General features: G+C 43.5%; 1 protein-coding gene across 3 annotated transcripts in view; it reads left to right on the forward strand.

The window, feature by feature from the left end:
• Positions 1–22,447, forward strand: part of PRKACB (protein kinase cAMP-activated catalytic subunit beta) — a 229,443-nt gene that overhangs the window by 204,073 nt on the left and 2,923 nt on the right. For all 3 annotated transcript variants that reach the window (XM_086954285.1, XM_086954284.1, XM_086954287.1), the window contains exon 9: positions 17,983–18,147. In XM_086954285.1, the coding sequence (XP_086810411.1) occupies positions 17,983–18,147 (165 nt within the window). The remainder of the gene's footprint in view (positions 1–17,982; positions 18,148–22,447) is intronic.

The following is a 22,447-nucleotide window of genomic DNA, read 5'->3' on the forward strand; positions in this document are numbered from 1 at the left end:
CCACACCTATTAACACAGAACCATGTAGAGATCAGACACCTGGACCCAGCTCCGCTCCACCTAGCGATCCGGCTCCTGAGGTCATAGTTTGGTTACCTCAACCTTCCTCCAGAATGTATGAACGTTATCAAACAAGCTAGACATCCCACTACTAGAGCATATTGTGCTGCTAAGTTTAAACGGTTTGTCATATACTGCCAAAACAACCAAATAAATCCTTTAGACGTGTCTATTTAACACATCATAGGATATCTAGCTCACCTTCAAAAGTGTAATTTAGCCTGTACATCTATCAGACTACACCTCGCTTCCATTGCAGCATACTTACAAAGTAGACAACATCTATCTCTTTTTAGAGTACCAACTATAAAAGCTTTCATGGAAAGACTCAAAAGAATAATTCCTCCCGGAACGCCACCTGCACCAGTGTGGAACTTAAACATTGTTCTCACAAGATTAATGGGACGTCTCTTTGAACCATTACATAAATGCGAATTGCAATTCCTAACCTGGAAATTAGCTTTCCTAGTAGAAATTAATTCTCTCAGAAGGGTTAGTGAACTACAAGCATTTACCATTCAAGAACCTATTCTGCAAATGCATCTTAACAAAGTGGTTCTTCGTAAAAATCTGAAATTCCTTCCTAAAGTCATTTCACCATTCCATCTAAATCATTCAGTTGAGCTGCCTGTATTTTTCTCGCAGCCTCAAACAGTCGCAGAAAGAGCTCTACACACTTTAGATGTGGAAAGAGCATTACTGTACTATATCGAAAGGACACAAACTTTTAGTAAAACAAAACAACTTTTTGTGTCCTTTTCACCGCCACATAAAGGCAACCCCATATCAAAATCAGGGATCCCTAGGTGGATTGTTAAATGTATACAAATATGTTACCACAAAGCCAAACGTACATTAACAATTCCTCCAAAAGCCCATTCTACAAGGAAAATAGGGGCATCAATGGCATTCTTAGGGAACATTACCCTAGATGATATATGCAAAGCAGCTAAATGGCTTACTCCGCACACATTCACAAAGCATTACTGTGTAGATGTGCAAACTAAACAACAAGCTACTGTGGGCTAGGCTGTACTAAAAACACTGTTTCAAAAAACTGCAGCAGATACTGGTGGTCGCCGCTAGGTGTGGATACTGCTATACAATCTATGCATAGTGTGTAATCTGCAGCTCATATGCCTTGAACTGAAAATGCTACTTATCAGTATGCATCTGTTCTTGGCATGTAGAGCTGCAGAGTTACACACGCCCACCCGCCTCCCCGGCTACCCTTATCTGTTCCAGTATTATCTTAATTAGATACAAATCCCATGGACATCACTACCTCTTGTACAGCTATATCACTTCCCTAATGGTGAAAAATAATCTGGGGATGGAGCCGATGCCCATGCGCAGTATCATCCAAAGGAGGAGTTACCTATCCCGTAACTCCAAAGACTTTTCTACAACAAAACAAACTGCAAACATCCGGGCCCAACACTAGGTGGCCATCTATGCACAGTGTGTAACTCTGCAGCTCTACATGCCAAGAACAGATGCATACTGGTAAGTAGCATTTTCCTTGCTGCACGCTTGCTTCACCTGATTGAGTAGATGGTCCCGGAGCAGAAAGAACAGGTTTGCGGCATATGAGCTGGAGATCCTACACTTTGCATTAGATCACCACCTGGTGTTGGGCTCGGATGATTGCATGTTGTTGTTGTCTTGGAAGAAGTCTTTGTAGTCACGAGATAGGTCACTCCTCCCTTGGACGATAGTGCGCATTGGCATCGGCTCCATCCTTAGATAGCTTTTTTCCGCCACTGGGTTCATATGTAACTTTTCCGCTCCGAAATCTACTTTCCAAGGACTTTGATGCGCAAAACTTTATAAAACAACTTTCGACATCAATATCCATAGACTCTACTTCATCAGCTCGATTACGGTTGTCGACGTGGGCTGTTGGGCCTACCTACGTGGTGAGGCCTACAACTCATGGAAAGGACGCCATTCAAAAAATTACCCGTGTGTGGAGAAAAAGTTCAATGGAGCGACCATCACGAGGTGTGTAACCTGTGTTTATCACCAGAACACGACGAGTCAAGCTGCACAGCTTGTGCGTCCTTTCGATCCAAGAAGACCATTCGAGATCGGAGCGCCCGTCGACGCGACATGCAGAGATCAGCTCCGGAACCAGTGGATATCTTCGAGGAAGGTCCATGTGTCCTGGAGGAAGATCCAATGATCTCCAAATCGTATCTGAGGCAGACGACTCCGATGACTCCATACCATCAGCTCAACGCGTGAGTACGACTGCCCCAACCCCAGCCCCAACACCTAAACCAAAGGCAAACGTCAAAACTCCGCCTTCAGGGCCCAGTCAAGACCGAAACACTGCTTTGAAAGCCCGGCCATCAAGCCCGGCTCCGAAGAAAATATTAAAGCCTTCCGGTAGCTCCATACCGAGCAAACCGCATGTGAGGATACTACCAGCTCCCTCGGCACCGAAACCGAAAGAAGTCCCGGTTCCGAAGAACACTCAGAAACCGTTGACTCCTAAGGACAGGACAGCTTTGAAACCAATGAAGCCTGTTTCCGACGCTTCCAAGCCAACCAAAACAGCTTCCAGCCCGAAATCTTCGGTGCCGAAACCTACAAAGCCTGCTTCCGATGCCTCCAAGCCCTCGAACCAGGCCTCGACCCTGAAGACATTACCTTTGGTGCTGAAAACGACACCAAAAGATTCTATAACAACTCCTAAGGCTAAAGACAAGCAAAAACCAGGCCCGGAGCCCAAAAATCGGCGCCGAAAGCAATTCCTCAAGAAGAAGAGCTTTTTCGACCTGATCCTTTGCAAAAAAGGATATAGATAGATCCAAAAACAGGACATGGTTCCACTATGCCACATAGGAAGAGGAAGCTAGATACAGCACCTTCAGCTCCAGTGCCTGTCAAGAAGGGTTCTGCTACATCACCTATGCACCCTTCTTCTCCTGTACCTCCTCTTTCACCTCCTATTAGTTTTAACATTTCACCTCAAATTTCACCTGTTCATTCACCACAAAATTCTCCACCTCAATCTTCACCTCCACAGACACCTCCTCAGAATGATGATGAGTATAACTATGGGATGGGGGAGACCCAGATGAGCCCTTTCCATACCATAGTGGTGCACCAGACTGGGAATATCCAAACCCATAAGATGTTACGGATATCCCTGACCCACATGCATATCCATTCAAACAAGCTCCTCCTGAAGATAATATTGGGTTTGACATCTACGCAATACGGCTGCCATCTATCATATTGTAACAATGCACTCAGATGAGGCAGAAGAAGATTTTTTGTTAGACACTTTTGAACACTCTCAAAAGTCTGTTAAAATATTACCTATGATTAAAGGGGTCATTAAGCATGCCCCAGAAGTGTTTAAAGATCCTGTATGAGCTACGATCATAAACCCAAGAATAGAAAAAAAAAGTACAGGCCTGCTCCTGGGGATCCTGCTTACATTAAAGGACAGCTACCCCTAGATTCCCTAGTCGTTTCAAACGCTAGAAAAAGAGCAAATTCACATCAGGTGAGGCACCACCTCCTGATAAGTAATCAAAAATAATAGATGCTTCAGGCAAAAGGATAGTTGCACAAGCTAGCAATACATGGCGTTATAGCTAGCACACAAGCCCTCCTTGCAAGATACGACAGGGCTCATTATGACCAGTTAGAAACCCTTTTACAACCTCTACCTGACCAATATAAGGCACAGGCAAATGACCGTATACAAGAGTGTAAGCTAATTTCAAATGCCTCAATCAAATGCGCTCTTGATGTAGCAGACACTGCATCTAGGGCAATACACACTAGTGTCCTCCTTAGAAGACATGCGTGGCTATGCATTTCAGGATTTAAGCAAGAGGTGCAAAAACCATCTTAAATCAACCATTCAACCAACAACAATTGTTTGGTCCAGAGGTAGACATAGCACTTGAGAAAACGAAAAAAAGACACTGATGCAACCAAATCCATGGGAGCTCTGCAGTCCACTCAAGCAAGAGGCTTTTTTCGTCGCTCATTTTACAGAGGAGGCTCCAAACAAACAGGAGCAGAAAATCCAGCTTCCTTTAAAAACAATACGCAAACATCCTCCAATGGAGAATATTTTAGAGGAGGCTACAGAGGTAATAAAAATAAGGGAAAAGGTCGAGTTAATAACAATCGAACCTCCTCCACCACTAAACAGTGACTTCCTTCAGCTCCCCCAACAGCATTTCACTCCTGTAGGGGAAAGATTAGCACAGTGCCTACCTGTCTGGAACGCCATCACAACAGACAAGTGGGTAAGACAAATTATCCAGTATGGTTACTGCCTAGAGCTTAGAGCTACCCCTCCAAATATACCACCCAGACAGCGTCCAATGTCCACAGAACATCTAACGCTGCTCCAACAAAAGGCTCTCTCATTGCTGCAAAAAGATGCAATAGAGTTAGTTCCATTGCAACATCAAGGAACAAGGGGTCTACTCACTCTACTTCTTAATACCCAAAAAGGATGGGACACTAAGATCAATTCTAGATCTAAGATCTCTCAATTTGTACATACACTCAGATCATTTTCACATGATCACTTTACAACAAGTGCTCCCATTGTTGCAACAAGGCGATTTCCTCACTACACTAGACCTCAAGGACGCCTACTTTCACATTCCCATACATCCTTCTCACAGGAAGTATCTCCGGTTTGTGCTAGAAGGACTACACTATCAGTTTAAAGTCCTTCCATTCAGGGTCACAACTGCACCATGAGTGTTTACAAAGTGCCTATTAGTGTAGCAGCACATCTCAGAAGACAACATATCCAAGTCTTCCCATACTTAGACGATTGGCTCATAAAAGCCAAGTCATTCAACCAGTGTGTTAAACTCCCATTTCAAACACTGCACAACTTGGGGTTTACAATACACCACACCAATTCACATCTTCAGCCCTCTCATGTACATCAATACCTAGGGGCTACCATAAACGCCAATACAGCTCTAGCTTATTGCAGTCCAGCCAGGATACAGAGCATTCAAGACTTAGTCACAAGGTTTCAAAACCAACACTCTCTCAGCCAGAGTGTTCATGCAATTAATAGGCATGATGGCATCTTGCATTTTTATTGTACCATATGCAAGACTGCAAATGCGCCCATTGCAGGAATGTCTAGCACATCAGTGGAATCAAGCACAAGGACAACTTACAGATCTAGTGTTGGTGGACAGCTGCACACATCGCTCTCTGCAGTGGTGGAACACTAAAAACTTGTACAGAGTGCGGCCGTTCCTCGTGCCTGTTCCACAGATAGTACTGACAACAGACGCATCCCTGACAGGATGGGGAGCACATCTGCTCCACCACACAACTCCGGGAACATGGACCGCTCAACAAAAGGTGCTTCACATCAATCACCTAGAGTTGCTGGCGAATTTCCTAGCACTGAAGTCCTTCCAAGTGCACATACGGAACAAAGCTGTCTTAATCCGAACGGACAACATGACAGCCATGTACTACATACAAAAACAAGGAGGCACACATTCCCTGCAGCTGCCCCAGCTTGCACAAAACATTTGGAGATGGGCCATTCCACAAAAGATATATCTGCTTGCAGAACACCTTCCAGGAGTTCACAATTAGATAGCCGATCTGTTAAGTCGACAGACACAACAGATTCACAAATGGGAACTACATCTGCAAGTTCTCCAACCATTCTTTCACAAGTTGGGTCATCCAGACATAGACCTGTTTGCCACACACAAAAACGCAAAATGTCCAACCTTCGCCACCAGGTTTCCACACCCGCTGTCCAAGGGCAATGCAATATGGATGAACTGGTCAGGCAGATTTGCGTACGCCTTTCCGCCAATCCCACTAATACCAAAAGTAGTACGCAAGCTCAGACAAAAGTCTCTCAAACTGATCCTGGTAGCTCCCACATGGGCACGCCAAACGTGGTTCACCACACTGCTGGAACTCTCTCTAGTTCCACACCAAAAACTGTCTCTGACACCATCCATGGTAACAGAACCATGGAGACATCAGGCATCCAGATCCAAGTCAACTGAATCTGGCGATCTGGCTCCTGAAGTCTTAGAGTTTGGTTACCTTAACCTGTCACCAGACTGTATGAACATCATTAAAGAAGTCAGAAGACCTACTACTAGAGCTTGCTATGCTGCTAAATGGAAGAGATTTGCCATTTACTGCACTAATAATCAAATTGATCCTTTAGATGCTTCCATCCAAAATATTATCTGTTACCTTCTCCATTTACAAAGATGTAATCTAGCATATTCATCTATACGTTTACATCTTGCAGCCATTGCAGCACATCTACAGAACAGCCAATATATGTCCTTATTTAAAGTACCTGCAATCAAAGCTTTTATGGAAGGATAAAAATAATCATTCCTCCTAGGTTACCACCCTCTCCAGTGTGGAACAAACATTGTTCTTACCAGGCTCATGGGGCCCCCTTTTGAACCTGTACATACGTGTGAACTGCAAATCCTCACATGGAAAACAGCTTTCCTTATTGCTATTACCTCTCTCAGTAGAGTAAGTGAAATTCAGGCTTTCACTGCACTAGAACCATTTTTACAACTACACCGTAACAAGGTGGTGCTAAGAACAAATCCAAAATTCCTTCCTAAAGTCATTACTCCCTTTCATCTAAACCAATCAGTAGATTTGCAAGTGTTTTTTCAAAACCCAGCCTCTGTAGCAGAAAGAGCTCTACACACCCTAAACGTAAAAAGAGCCCTTCTCCATTACATTGATATGACTAAACCTTTTCGAAAAACAAAACAATTGTTTGTAGCTTTCTCACCACCACATAAAAGCAACCCCATCTCTAAAGCTGGAATTGCTAGGTGGATTGTAAAATGCATACAAATATGCTATCAAAAAGCAAAACGTACATTAACAATTCCTAATAGAGCGCACTCCACACGCCAACTAGGAGCCTCTATGGTCTTCTTAGGAAACATTCCTCTAGAAGACATATGCAAAGCAGCAACATGGTCTACAATGCATACCTTCACTAAACACAAGTGTGTTGATGTGCAAGCAAAGCAGCAAGCTGCAGTAGGCCAAGCTGTCCTCAAAACTCTTTCAAAGTACTGCAACAGATACAGGCGACCACCGCTAGGGGAAACACTGCTGTATAGTCAATGCTCAGTGTGACATCTGCAGCTCATATGCCTCGAACTGTAAATGCTACTTACTAGTATGCATCTGTTCTTGGCATGTAGAGCTGCAGAGTCTCACACGCCCAGCCGCCACCCCGGGACCTGTATCTGTTTCACTTCTATCTTAATTAGATATACACACATCCCTTTTAAGGTCTCGCCTACGACGAACGTGCTGAAAGCGCGTTCTCGCAGCGAGAACTATAGTCGGCGTCTCAGCTCAAAAACCAGTGTTTCAACAAGACCTGGCCGCGCGCAGCGTTTCCCCATAGGATAACGGTGTGCGCACGGCCAGGTCTGGTCTCCACAGCATGGCATGGCAGACCGGATCGTGTCGCGCACCTCTCTGGAATGCAGGGGGAGTCTGCATACCAGCGCGCGGCGGGAGCCCACCCGCTCAGAGCCCTGAGTGTTTCAGATTTTCCAGCGATTATTCTGCATACAACGTGCGCTATTGTCTGTGTGTATGTAAACTTCTTTGTGAAATCCACACAAAGATGCCAGAAAATATGCCAGAAAATACGTTTATTAGAGGGTGTAACACCCCACTACCCTCTCTGAAGCTACTCCCCTGTGTACGACCGCTTGATGCCTGTGTTGCCGAGCACTACTACACAGCAGTTCTGACAGGCGCAGCCATGCGCAGAGAACGCATGTGGAATCTGTGTTGTAAAAGGGAGGTGGATAAACTCCAGCCATCGCCTCTGTCTTCTTCTATTCTCAGTGTGTTTCTCACATTAGGTCTCGTGAGGCAGCGCATTCCGTCAGCGCCCCCATCCTCTCAGCCCCCAGCTCTCCCTGCTCTGTCTAGAAGGGGCTGCGCGCCTCTCGAGCCCCTGGATCGGTTGCCATGGAAGCTGGCCTCCCATCGCCCAAATTACAAGATATTAACACTGCTAGAGGCGCGGCAGGTAGCGCGCCAAATGACGGCGCACAACTGCAGGCTTTGTTATGGGGTCACTTGTGGGTGTGACATGTACAGCAGCAGCTCCTGGGCACGGTGGCCTCCGGGCTTCAGCGAAAGGTGCATCTCTGCAGGGGCCTCTCTCTGCGGCCGGGGTGAGCAACCTACGTGCGCATCGCTCAGCTGTATTGATCTTTTGTGGACTCTTAGGTCTGAGTATGTGATACCGTAGGTTTGCCACTTAGTCCACTTGCTCTACTGTGATGAAGTGTGCAGCCAACAGGACACACGTTTGCCAACTAACTCGGGCCCATTATCTTTCTAATGTCGATGGGGTCAACTTGCGAATTTACAGAACGTAGAACAACACCTGGTTTTGTGACCTGATATCCCCTTAGGCAAATTGTGTGATCCTGAGCTCTTCTCCTTAATGTCAAGAAGCTGGACAACTAAGCCGAGGTCTCTGACGATCCCCAGCACAAACTTCGGACCCAGAGCCTCCTCTCTCACTTCCATGTGTTTCAGAAAGTTCTGAAAGTAGAGTGGCAGACCTGAGACCAAAGCAACACATCCTGCGGTACCATCGGAGGACATGTGTTGCCAGAGGAAGATTCGCCAATACTTTGGGCCACTCTTCATCATGGGTCAAAATAATGCACACAAAAAAGGCGCCAGTAGGGCAATTAAGCTTAACTTCATTTTGTAGCCGGAAACCAACAAGGATTCACATAACTACAAAATGCAACAAGCATTATTTTTTTTTTACCAATCTGAGATGAATTAGTAATTAAAAAGTTATACGTAATTTGATTTTTTTGATCTAACGCTAATGCACTCCCTATCCCCCCCTCCCCCACAGCAATGCCGAGAGCTTGTTTCTGGACGAAAGTGAAAGCCTACCGTGCTTGTTTACTGTAGCCTTGCTCTTCAAATACTGTTGCTGTGTTGCCATCTCTCTAGGGACACTCAGCTTGCAAAACACTCGACTTGCTAGCTGCAATGCTACATCTGCCTTGCTTTGCCTCTAGACACGTGCTGACTCTGCCCCTCCTGATTCTGAAACTGTCAATGCAGTCACCACGCAGTCTTTTCTCTCTGTCTTATGATGTCTGCCCTGCCACCATTTACTTTGGACCCTCACCCTCACACCTCCTCACCCTCACACCCCCTCACCCAGTCACACTCACCCTCCCACACCCTCACCCATCCTCACACCCCCTTACTCACCCCACAACCTCACACCCACAACCCTCTCACCCTCACTCACCCTCAATCCCTCACACCCCCACACACCACATCACTCAGGAACACCACCACATCACTCGGGAACACCACCACATCACTTAGGGGCACCACTCAGGGGCACCACTACATCACTCAGGGGCATCACTACATCACTCAGGGGCATCACTACATCACTCAGGGACACCACTACATCACTCAGGGACACCACTACATCACTCAGGGACACCACTACATCACTCAGGGGCACCACTACATCACTCAGGGGCACCACTACATCACTCAGGAACACCACCACATCACTCAGGGACGCCACCTGACACCACCACATCACTCGGAGACACCGCAACATCACTCTCTGGGACACCACAACATCACTCGGGGACACCACCACATCACTCGGGGACACCACCACATCACTCAGCCCAACCACATCATCCCTCAGCACCACAACAGCACTGTCCTTACTTGCTACCAACAAGCATTGCCATAGCCAATAGAACTCGCATTAGGAAAGTGTAAGCTATTGGCTTTGTGAATAACAATGCTATTAATTTATATATTTTCAAAGCCAACACATATTTAAAACAATTGTCATTTCCAATACAAATAGCTCACACTTTACTAATGCGAGACCTATTGCATTGCAAATGCTTGTTTCTATTTCTACTAACTCCATCATTCCCCATCATGGTGAAAAACAATTTAAGGATGGAGTTGATGCCTATACGCACTACCGTCCAAGGGAGGAGTCACCTATCTCGTGACTACAAAGACTTCTTCCAAGACAACAACATGCCATCATCCGAGCCCAACACCAGGTGGCGATCTAATGCTCAGTGTGAGACTCTGCAGCTCTACATGCCAAGAACAGATACAGACTGTCAAGTAGCATTAACCTTACCAACGATGTGATCATATTGTGCACTTGTCGCTCTCTTATTTGCCAAGATAAAATTTTCTCAGCAAATTCACTCTCTTTGTATACTGTTTGGAGGTATGCAGAATTTGCCAGGTATCCTCTAGCATGATAATAATTTTGCTTAGTTTTTTGTGCTTGCATAGGTGTTGATTTATTGCTAATATTTTTATTTCTTATGTATTGTTCGTTTGCCGATGAACCTCTAATTCTAATTGTGTCCTTTCTATTTTTGGGAGTGTTTTATTGCAATTACTTTGGAAGTTATGTAACCGTGACTGGTTGCTTCAAAAGCCTCACAGACACTTTCTACCTTAGCTGTATTTCAATTTACTTGAAAAAAGCATTTTATTTCATTGTGAATCTCCAAACACAAATCTTCATCTTCGAGATTAACCTTTATAAAGAACCATCTCAAAGGTAATTTACGTTTTCTAAACCCTGATATTTCCAATTTTACCAGAGCATGGTCTGAGAATTCTTTTTGGATATGCATATAGTTAATTAGTGTTAGCCTCATCCATGCAGTGCAGATTTACCGCCGGTGCTGGGCCCTAATGAAAATGGGTGTGGTCATGACGGAACGGTTCGTTCATGAGCACAGCTCGACCGATACTCATGACGGAACCGTTCCGTCATGAGCATCGAAGGGGTTAAGTTACGAGAAGAAAGAAAGTTATCCAATTAAGCTGCGGTCTTCTATTTAGCTGAAAAACCAGAATATTCTCTTTTATTTGTAAACTCTTATTTGTAAATTTTACCCACCATATGTCTGTCAGATCGAACATTTGCATACACTCCAATGCTTTTGTCATTCGAGGCTTATTGTGTGTAAGTTTCTCAGAGGTTTAATCCAATTCTGGACTTTGCAAAAACTTAAAATCTCCACCCATTATCATTTCACCAGGTTTGTATAGTAGTGGGTCATGAAGATCTAATATGTGTGAAGGATTATCTTCTATTGGTGCATACATTGTAGCTATCTTTAATCTATTATTGTTAATCCACTTATCAGACCCCATCCGCCTTCTTTATCTGTCTGAGATGAGGTGATTTGAAGAGGAAACGATTTGTTAACAAAAATTGCTATCCCCTTATGGGCGGCATTCGCTGATGAAAAATATCGACCACCTGCCCACTGTCTAAACATACCCTATGTGGATTCCTTTTTAACCATATAGTGTGTCTCCTGAATCAATACAGTATCCAGGAGCATGGCCCCTCACCCATTCATCAATAGCTCAGGCTTTGATTTTATTATTGAGGCCGTTAGCATTTAACACTTTGGCTGCTATGGCTTTTTCCCTACTGTGCTGGAAAAGCTCGAAAGGCATTATTTCATGACGAGCTCACCTTGTCATAAGCACAGCTCCAGTGTGCCTCATGACGAGCTGAGCTCGTCATGAGCATGGAAGGGGTTAAGGAGACAATACATATGGAATCCTTATACATCTGTATTATGGGAGATACTACTAGGAAACGTATGGTGTACAGTACACTGCGCATACATCCTAAAATATCCACTTCTAATTAGCATAAAATGCATTGTTACAGCTTAAAAGACAAACAGACTGAAGCGTATATTTTCGTCCTATTTCAGATTTTCTAGGGCCATCCCTTAAAATACAACCCTGAGATAGATTTTTTAGCATATGCTAACTTCTTAAATGTGCATATAAAATAAAGTGAATACCTATCAACATTTTTGTCACATTCTGGTTTTTGCAAAAACAATTATTAGCTTCAACAAATAAAGTGCAACATGAGTACATCATAAAGTGCTGATTCCCCTTAACATAAAGTACACGTGTGTTTTTTAAATGGAGAAAAAACAGACTAAAACCATATTAGAAAGCAGCTAAAGTCGTCCCTCTAATATCATCACATTGCTCTTTTTCCTGGGACCGTCCTTTAGATGCGACGCACATTGGTTTCCTAAAGTGTCTATGCAAAATAAAGTGCAAGGTGCATAAACGATATTACCCACTCTGTTCTACAGGCTTTCATGGTTTGAGTGCACTCACAGACCCACCTCCAAAAAGCTACTGCTTTGGTATCTATTCAAAAGGTGAGGAATCTGCAACTAAAAGTTTGCCGGAAGAAAAAGCTCTTTCTGGTACAGACGCCATCTCGCACCGACCCTTCCACCCACCCCATTTTGAGGTCAAAATTTTTATATTAATAAGATCTCATGTCTTGGAACTCAGATCTCATGTCCGAGGGCACAGACAACTGAAGTCTGCGCCCAGGGGCGACACCTATTTAGGCCCCACCCATAATTTCCTGAGCGTCAGTACAGAGCGGCAAGGCACCACCTTCCAGCTCGTAAAAGTACTGCTGAAAGGTTTCCGGATCCAGTCTGACTCCTGGGGGATACTCAAAAGGTAAGGAATTTACAGCTAGATCGAGAGTCTACTAGAAAGAGTGTTACCAAAGGTAAGTAAGTTCAACTAGATCATTTAAATCATAGCCCCTCTCAAGATCACAGAGTTCTAATACCGTTAAACCATAATAATACCTTACATGGACTGATTACTGTGTCCAGCTAAGGTGCCTAGATATTTTTTTTGTCACTTTTTTTTATTGAAAACCGGTAAATAGTCAGATAAATAGAACAGTGCAATGTATGTATTGTAGCAAAAGGGAAGGGTGCAGTGGAGACAGGTGGGGTAGGTAGGGTAGTCTTATAGTGCTTGTAGTGCTAATAGCCAAATAAATTGGGACTACCTCTGCCAGTGGCTGCTGCCCTTGGTGTTCCATTGGGAGAAATAACACTTGTAAACATTCAGCCATGAGACACGAGGGCATCGTGTATGGAGGGTAAATTGAGTGGGGCATGAGGGAGTGATAGCCAAAACGTAGAGTGAGAAGTGACCCATGCTATCAAAGAGGCAAGTTCCATAGGGCACAAGAAGGTGGAGCTCATATGAGCAAACAGTGTGGGGAGCAACATAGGTCCGTGGTATGATAAGTGCCAGGGTGTGTCCGAAGGGGGAAAGGGGAAAAAAAGAGGGGGGGGGGGCGGGAAGAGGTAGAGAGATGGGTAGGAAGAAGGCCGAATAGATGAAGGAGAGAGACGAGAAAGAAAAGATCTGTGAGAAGGGAGACAGGGCTGTGACATAGGAGGGAAGGTATGGGGGAGGGGTCACAGTCCTTTTGCACCCCGCTGACTGGGGCAGTTGTGGGCGGTGAGATTGGAGGCCTCCGTCGCTAGATGCATTAAAAACTTGTTTAGGGGTCGTCTCGTAGGAAAGGTGCCCATGTCTTCATTTACGTGTTACCAAAGGGGGGTTTTACCCAAAAGTCGATGGGACCTGGGTGCTAGGTAATACATATATAAGGGGGTCCCAGAGAACAACCATGTCATAAAAGGACGTAATTATTTAGTCAAAACATTGCTGAATGTAGAATTCATCATATTTAATGAAGCCAACACTGTCATTCAATCACAATGTGCTATTTAAACATTTCAATTTTGCAACATAGAAATGTTTTATGACATGGTTGTTCTCTGGGACCCCCTTATATATGCATGTCTTCATTTACAGCTCAGATTGGGCTTGCAGGTTGTAAATTACGAGTTTGTGTGTCGCCCCTAGGATCATCCCCACTGCCCAGTTCTCTTGTGATAGGGGATTGCCATTGAGGCATGATGCATATTTTGGCTGTTGCCACACTTTATTCACAATGTAGACTAATCTAGATGGAGGCATGCCTAAAGCTTGACTCTATTTTACTATTCAGTTGTAGTGTATATTCACTCACTCCCAGCAGCACTTGCTCGGGCATTACTTGGATCCAGCAAAACCTTTGTCCATGTCACTTGCCTGCAAAGGATTTAACTTCCTAGAAGATTGTGGGATATACATTATATACAAATCTATTCCATCTCTAAGGCCATTAACCATCTTGGACAGGATTAAGCCTCATCTCTGGAAACTCCTTGTTAGTCCTCATTGACTGGTTAATGTCGCATTTAGAAGTGAAAGATCCAACACCTATGTGGCTTACCTCGGTCCTGTATTTCAACATAAGATGACAGTGCACACACCTTTGTTGCTGTTTTTAGCAGATTCTCAAATTTCTCCTTTTAAACTTGTCTCGTGCAGCCCGGTAACGTGGTATGCCCTCCAACCAAGGGGCATAAAAAGAATATTAAACTTAGAGCAGAGTATCACTCTAACCGGAAGCACATCTGATTCCTGATGATGCTCACCAGTATGCCACAAAATGTTCACGTTCAAGAGTATTTTTATTGGTAATATTCCATCATTTCATTCGATTACAAAATCCTTCTCCTGTCACAAGGGAGACAATTGTGTATGCAAACCATTCCTTCATAGGCACATGCTTCAGCTATCCCCACAGCCTTCACAAGATTTTTCTGACCCCATTGGCCCATATTCCGAATCCTGGCACATAGTTTGCAGTGCAACATGCTTTCTGACCAGACTTTCTACTCTAAGCCCTTGCTAAAACATACTGGGCATTCGTTCTCCCAAGCGCAAACTATTTGCTAGCAGATCTGTCCAGTTAGAGTGCTCCTCTCTGGCTTTTTTTAATGTGGTCAGCAGGCTTCATCTATTTGTCTTTTAAATTGTAACGCACATTTTGCTTCCACCAACCCCAGCATACAGCATGGGACAATGGATTGATTCTGTCTCCTTTTTAAAGTTGTTGTTACAAAGAAGTGTATAAGTGACATTGTAACTGCTTGCTATTTGAGCAACAATAATAATAAAATGCTTGACAAACTTGGAAGGCTTGTTAGTCAAATAAATATCTCTGGTAAAATCGGCTCATCAGTGAGATACTTTTTTAATTCCATAATTTCATTGCAAGCTATGTTTATGTGGCTCCTCCCTGAGCCCCACGCTGTTTAATGTGTACATGAGACCTCTGGTCGGAAATTGTCCATCTGTTTGGCATAAAAATCATCACCTGTGAAGATGACGCAGCTCATGGTGGCACTAAACCACCTCGAGAGGTCATCTAGCACCCTGGGCTGTTGCCTAGAGGTGGTTACCAGAAGGATGAAACTCTCATGCCTTAAACTCAGTGGGGACAAGACTGAGCTTATGCTCCTGGGCAACTCCCCCTCCTCTTTGGCCTAATTGTCTTGGGCCTGCCCCGTCCCGAAATACCAAATTAAGAGTTTGGGCATCTGGCTCGATCGTTCCCTCACTTTTAATCACCAAGCAGCGAAACTCTCAGCCACTTGTTTTGGCTTGCTTAGGATGCTTCGTAAGATCCTTTCCCTCCTCCCTTTCCAAGCTAGAAGGATCATGGCCCAGGCTCCTCTACTTTCCCGCCTGGACTATGGGAACGTCCTCTATCTAGGAGCTCCACAATACACCATCAATAAGCTTTAGATTATCCAAAATTGTGCTGCCCACCAGCTTCTACTGATCCATCGCCGGCAGTCTACAAAACCAGCCCTAGAGACCCTTCACTGGCTGCCGATTAGGGAAAGGATTCAGTTTAAAGCCATGTGTTTGGCCCACAAAACCTTTTTTAAGAACGGCCCAGCAGTTATCAAATCCCTATTCACACCATACCAACCTTAAAGAGACCTCCGTTCAACAGCCGCCTTCCTCTCTTTACCCCCCAGAATAAGGAGAGGCAGATTGGCGGACGGTCCTTTTCCTACAACTCTACAATTCTCTGGAACACCCTTACACTTCACTTTCAAAATGAGCCCAACTTGTTGTCCTTCCGAAAGCTTCTAAAAACATGACTCTTTCGGAACTATATCTAATTCTTACCTGCTCGGTCCTCTGCTGTGTCGTCTGTAGCACTGGGAGGCCTCAGGGTAGCCATCGTGCTTTATAAATGTCATTTCATTCATTCATTCAATAAAACAATTTGCACTGGCTTCCAAGGCCAGACATTATTGTCATTGTATGCAGCTGCCTTCGAAAATGCTGGTAATGTTTTTATCTGTCTTTTTAAATGCCTTCTCGTCTCCTCTTTCTCACCCTTCAGCTATGTTGTGCTGCCTTCCTTTCTTTCTTCATCTACAAGTTCTGTTTGTGTTTTCTAGTGCATCAATTTCCCTTGCCTTGTTAAATGTTTTCTTTAGTAACCCTTGCTGTCCCACCTCATTGTATTTGTCAATCTTATCAATTTTAACTCCCACTCAGACACCATTTGTCATTATAGTTCCTGCTTTTATAATGTGCATATAATGTGGAACCTTCTCTCCTGCTTTGGGCATTCATCTTTTTAGATTTGGCCAAAACCCTTTGATTTTAACTAAAATTATGTGTATAGCATACTTACAGGAAATTTAAGCCAGCCCATTTCATTCATTGAGTCTTTCAAAGTTTTCTTTCACCCACTACTGCATACAGCACGGGAAAGTTGGTTAGCCCACTTTAGCTGTTGGCTTACTTCACTGTGATTTGGCAGCATTCTGGCAAGGAGCTCGTCCGCCCACAAAATAGTTCCCTTAAGTGTTGGTTGCTACTGTGGCAACATATGATTTTTGAGACCCCAAGAATATTTTTGCTTTTAGCCAGTTTTTTCTTTCTTTTTTTTTTTTTTTTTTTTTAGATTGACAAGAGCCCTGGGCATCTCCCACTATAAAGTTTTGCAAAAACCTTGACAAATCAAAAAAGGTTGGGCAAAGCCAAAAGGCTAGCAGCCCGTAACAAACCCTTTGGCTTTACCAGTGCTTGCTACCTTTTGTCTTGAAAACCAGTATCCTTTTCTTCCTTTCACTGATATCTTGCCACCATTCACTTATCTTTTAAACCAGTTTTTTTTTTTTGCCACTTTTATTTAAACTGTAATTTTTGGGGAATTTGTGCAGCACTTTAGAAAAATGATAAATAAGCATCAATTAATTGAATTGGCAGAGTTGCTGACAGTGAAGGTGTAGACGCCAATTTGACTCTCCTTTTCTTACATGTTTTGTCTATGTCTTCAATGTTGTCGGTACAGGCATATATGAGAAGGGAATCCCCTCTCACACTTAGAGAAACACCTTAGTGAGTGTAGCACATAGCCTGGATTACACTCCCTTTTTAACCTGCACTACACTCTATTTTTAACAAGGTCCTGAGGAAAGCCAGATTTAATTTAAGGCACTAGCTGAAACAGGTCGACCAACTGATGGATGTAGGGGGTAGTAACTTGCCTCCCTTAAACATTCCCAAGCCTTATTTTAACCGCTGACGGGGGCCCAGATATTAAAATGTAATTTACCCGCGGGTACTGGGACCCTCGCCAAGCCGTTTTAATTCACACTTCACTTTACACCTCACACTGCACTCTCAGTAATAATACCAGCTCCGCTGTAAACAGGCGTAGCCGCACACCCAGGACACATTAGGTGTCACTGGGTGGGCCCAATGATGAAGCATGCCACCAACTAGGTTGCTGATTGAGGGCTTCATGAACTCACCAACGAGGTGCCCATGAAAAATCTAATTAGAGTCCTAACAATATTGGTCATATTTAAGCTAGTCTCTTTTGATAACACATATAACTACGGGGACTCGGACTAGCTTTCTAGTCCTCTCTCTCTCTCTTGATACGCGCGTAGGTAAATCTATGCCTTCTCTTAGAAATTCTAGAGAACAGAAATATCCTTGTTGTTTATATGGGCATTTTATACCATTTTGCTTATCCTTTCCTTTGGACAGGACATATTATTTGGATAATAATGTGTGATTATGTTTATATAGGTACGGTTTCCATCACACTTCAGTTCCGACCTAAAAGATCTACTAAGGAATCTTCTACAAGTAGACTTGACCAAGCGATATGGAAATCTCAAGAATGGTGTCAATGACATAAAGAATCACAAGTGGTTTGCTACTACAGACTGGATTGCTATTTACCAGCGAAAGGTATCTTTGTTTTATGTTACTTAAACTATACTACGTAAGGGTTGGTGATGTCCGTTTTGAGTTGAATTTTGGTGCAGCACTTTAAATAAAATGCATACTTCATTTTATTTTAGCTTTAAAAGTACCCTTCAGAGGTAATGTGGGCTGTGAAATACGTGAGTGGATTTGCTGTCTTAGCAGTTGGTTGAGTTGTCAGTGTCAGGGTCAGGAAATGACATTAGCTCCTGCACCACATTTTTATGTCTTTATAGTTCATTAGTAGTAGAAAGCAAAGCATGCCCTTATATCATCTATATAAAAGCAATGCATTTTCTTTCCCTTGCTACATGTATATCAAGTCTGAACAGTGAATCAGTTGCTTTAGAAACTCGTATCATTACAAAGATTGACTTAATTCGACTCATCATTTTAAAAAAAAAAGGAAACCCGGCCTTAATCTGAGAGAAGCTGCCCAGGTATTCTAAAGTGCATTAGCAAAACCTTGTAAGTTTCCACGGGTCTGCGAAAATGATTGCTTGTATAGAACTATTATATAATGATGCTTTTCTATATATTCTATTGTTTTGTAATGTGCCTTACAAACGCCATATAAACACAGGTTAAACTATATTTTTTCATATTAAAAAAGGGTTCAGTGGACATTAAGGTTATAATTTATCTGATTAAAATGGCAGACACAGATCTGGTCAGTCTAGTCATCACAGAAACCTGACTGGGAGACAGCATGGTACCATATCTTCATTAAGCTATCACACCATATATCATACTGTCACCCATAACAAAGAAGGGACGAGGAGGTGGATATACCACCACTTTTAAGCATTCTATAACCCTCTAGGGAAGAAGACAATGCGCTACATGGTGGTGAAGCCCTTCGTATTACTGGCAATGTTCTGCTGCTTTACAGACCCCTCCAAACAAAGAAGTCTTTATAGATACCTTTCTAGATGCACTATCAGATATATCAGTTAAATATCCCAATATATGTAACTTTGGTGACGTAAACTGCTTTGAAAAATCTTATATGCCTCAACCAAATGCTATCCTATCCAGTCTAGGCACATGCAGCTTAAAGAAATAGCCTCTGCACCTACTCATATAGTAGGTTGTACCTTGGATGTCATCCTTTGCAATCCAGAACTAACTACTATCCAAATAATCACTCCATTTACTTGAAATGATCATCACCTTGTGATCTTCTCACATGAGTCCAAAATAAACGTCTCCTGACTTACATTTCATGGCATCATCCTACAGACTATTAAGCAATCTTAACATGAATATCTGGAAGTTCAGCTAACGTCAACCATTGACATAAAAACAATAAACTCAGTAGAAACGTGTTTAACCTCCTCCTTCAAGATGCTCATCCTGAAGAAAATGTCAAAACAGTGCAACAAAGAAAGAATCTTCTTGGATGAACAAAGAATTAATAAAGATAAAAAGACAAATTTTGAAAATGTAAAAAATCCCAAAACACTCCTAGCACAATGTACTTACACAGACAACATAATTCTTTAAATCAGTAATAAAAAAGACAAAAAATCCCACTACTGAAGTAGGATCTATGATACCCCTCAAAAACTCTCTTTAAAATTCTCTCTGAATTTCGTAATCCAGAAAGTAGCCAAAACAACATTCCCAAATTCCAAGATCTTTGTAATGAAGTAACTGTTCATTATATAAATAAAGCAGACACTCTGGACACATAGCTGATACTTAAGAAATCAATTCATCCCAAAATCAAACACCCAGAAATGACAACATAGAAAAAAAACTGCTGTCTCTCACATCCTTTCCGGAAATCTCAGTGGCTGAATCTCAGGATATTGTATAATTCAGCCACCCAGCCAGCTGTACATCGGACCCTTGCCCTCTTCAAATCAAAAGAAAAACTATGCTATCAACACCAGTAAATATCACCATTGGAAATATAATCATCAGCTCACCTTTGGATCCTTGTCCAGCGAAGTGCCTGGGTAAAGTAGCTTCGGCAGTTAACCGCTTGCTGAACCCTCTGCTTAATCTCTCCCTGAGTACAGGAACGGTACCTCCGGCATGGAAACACGCGCTGATTCTGCCGTTACTCAAAAAGCCTACCTTAGATCCCCTTGTGCATGCCAATTATAGGCCAATCTCCCTGCTTCCTGCTCTGGCGAAGGTGATTGAGAAACATGTGCAGCTCTCGATAACCAACTTTATCGAGAGCAACAACATCCTCCATGATTCTCAATCTGGTTTCCGCGCTAATTATAGCACGGAGACAGCCCTTCTTGAGGTCACCGAAGCTATCAGGGAAACTCTTGATCTTGGGGGAAAGGCTATTTTAGTCATGCTTGATCTGTCGGCGGCCTTCGACACCGTCCCACATGACGGTCTCCTTTTAAGACTCTAGGAGATCGGGTTTCGTGGGACGGTGTTGGACTGGTTTAAATCCTTTTTATCTGGCCGTCGACAGGTGATCTGGGCACCCCCCTTCTCCGCTGAAATGCCGCCACTAGAGGTGGGGGTTCCTCAAGGGTCTATTCTGAGCCCCACCCTTTTTAATATCTACATGGCCCCTCTGGCGGCGGTAGCGGAGGGTTTTGGTGCCCAGATCATATCCTACGCTGATGACACCCAGCTCCTGTTTACTTGCAGGAAGGGAGAGGCTTTTGATGGCGCCAGGATCAAAGACTGCCTGAGTGCGGTCTTCGCTTGGTTTCAACGGCACAGCCTAAAATGCAACTCAGATAAGTCTGAGCTGCTTTTCTTTGGGTGTGCACCCGATCCTGGCTGGAAATCTTGGTGGCCTCAGGACATGTTTCCTCCTGAGAAGGCGTCGACACAAGCTAAGAACCTTGGTGTGCTGTGCGATGACGGCCTTTTTTTCAGACCCCAGATCATTGGGTTGTCGGGGAAATGCTTCAGCATTTTGAAGATGCTCAGGAAGTTTCTCCCGCTGTTATCTTTGCAGTACAAAAAATGTATTGTTCAGGCGTTAATTTTATCGCGACTCGATTACGCCAATGCCCTATATTTAGGACTGCCTGAATACTTGCTTTCCAGGCTGCAAATAGTGCAGAACTCGGCGGCAAGAGCCATTTTTGGCATTCCACGCAGAGCAAAAGCATCTGATTTGCTCAATAGGCTCCACTGGTTGCCCATCATTAAAAGAATCACTTTTAAGATTCTTACCCTGGCGTTTAAGGCCCTTCATTCAGTTGGCCTGATTTACATCAGGAAGCGTATGGCTTTCTATGCGCCGAGGAGGACCCTACGGTCGGCTGGGCTGGCCAAGGCCGCTGTGCCGCCTATTAGACGTGCCCGGATGGGAGGACGGTCCTTCCGGTATCTGGCAGCATGTCGCTGGAACGAGCTCCCTGTCACCCTTCGGAAAGCCAACTTTCAGAAGGGAGCTGAAGACTTGGCTTTTTTCTGCATGATTCTTTGGACCACTGTGAGTTGCCGTGTTGTGTTTTTCAGTTCCAGGTCTCTTTGCCAAAGCGCCGGGACACCCTTTGGGGTAGCCGTGCGCTATAGAAAAGACAGTACATAACATAACATAGCGCCTTATCAACAGGAGCTCTCATAGGTCTTAAAAAAAGTGTGCGTATGGCCATTACTCAAGATAAATTAACTGAACCCCATCCCAAGACGCTAACATTTCAGACCAATAACTTCTGGACCTTTCCATAACAAATTAGTGTAAAGAGCAACATTCCTCCAAGTCTCTCAGTAAATTATATTAATTACTTTTAACCAGCAAACTGGACTCCAATCTGGGAGGTTCCATGGTTCATACATGATTATAATTTGGAAAGACCTAAAATACTGCTGCTTCTAAACCTTTCAGAAGCTTTTGGAATGGTCCACATTGATACCATAGTGCTCCGGCTCAACAAAATCTTTATTGAAGGCATAATTCTTGCTTGGCTATCATGTTATCTATACAACAAGACAACTGAATCCCCCTTTTATTTAATAAACTTGGAACTTAAAACAGGAGCTCCTCAAAGATGTATTGTTTCATCCCTTTTGTTCAACATCTACATGAAACCGCTATTGGAACGAACCAGAAGTTTTGATTTTACATGTTGCATTCATGTTGACACACAGATAATTTTGCAAACTGTCACTAAGCAATTTACTAGTAGATGATTTGAAACCACTTCAAACTAAATGCTACAGAAACCGAAATACTCACCGAGACAGTTGCTCAGACGAACTGAGTCTTCAAGCCAAAAACATCTCAAGAGGTATGTAAACCCGAGGTTTTCTTGGATTTTCATCTCTCAGTGAACACACAAGTGTATACGCT

The sequence above is a fragment of the Lissotriton vulgaris genome, chromosome 1_1 (assembly GCF_964263255.1).
Source record: "Lissotriton vulgaris chromosome 1_1, aLisVul1.2, whole genome shotgun sequence".
Classification (NCBI taxonomy): Eukaryota; Metazoa; Chordata; class Amphibia; order Caudata; family Salamandridae; genus Lissotriton; species Lissotriton vulgaris.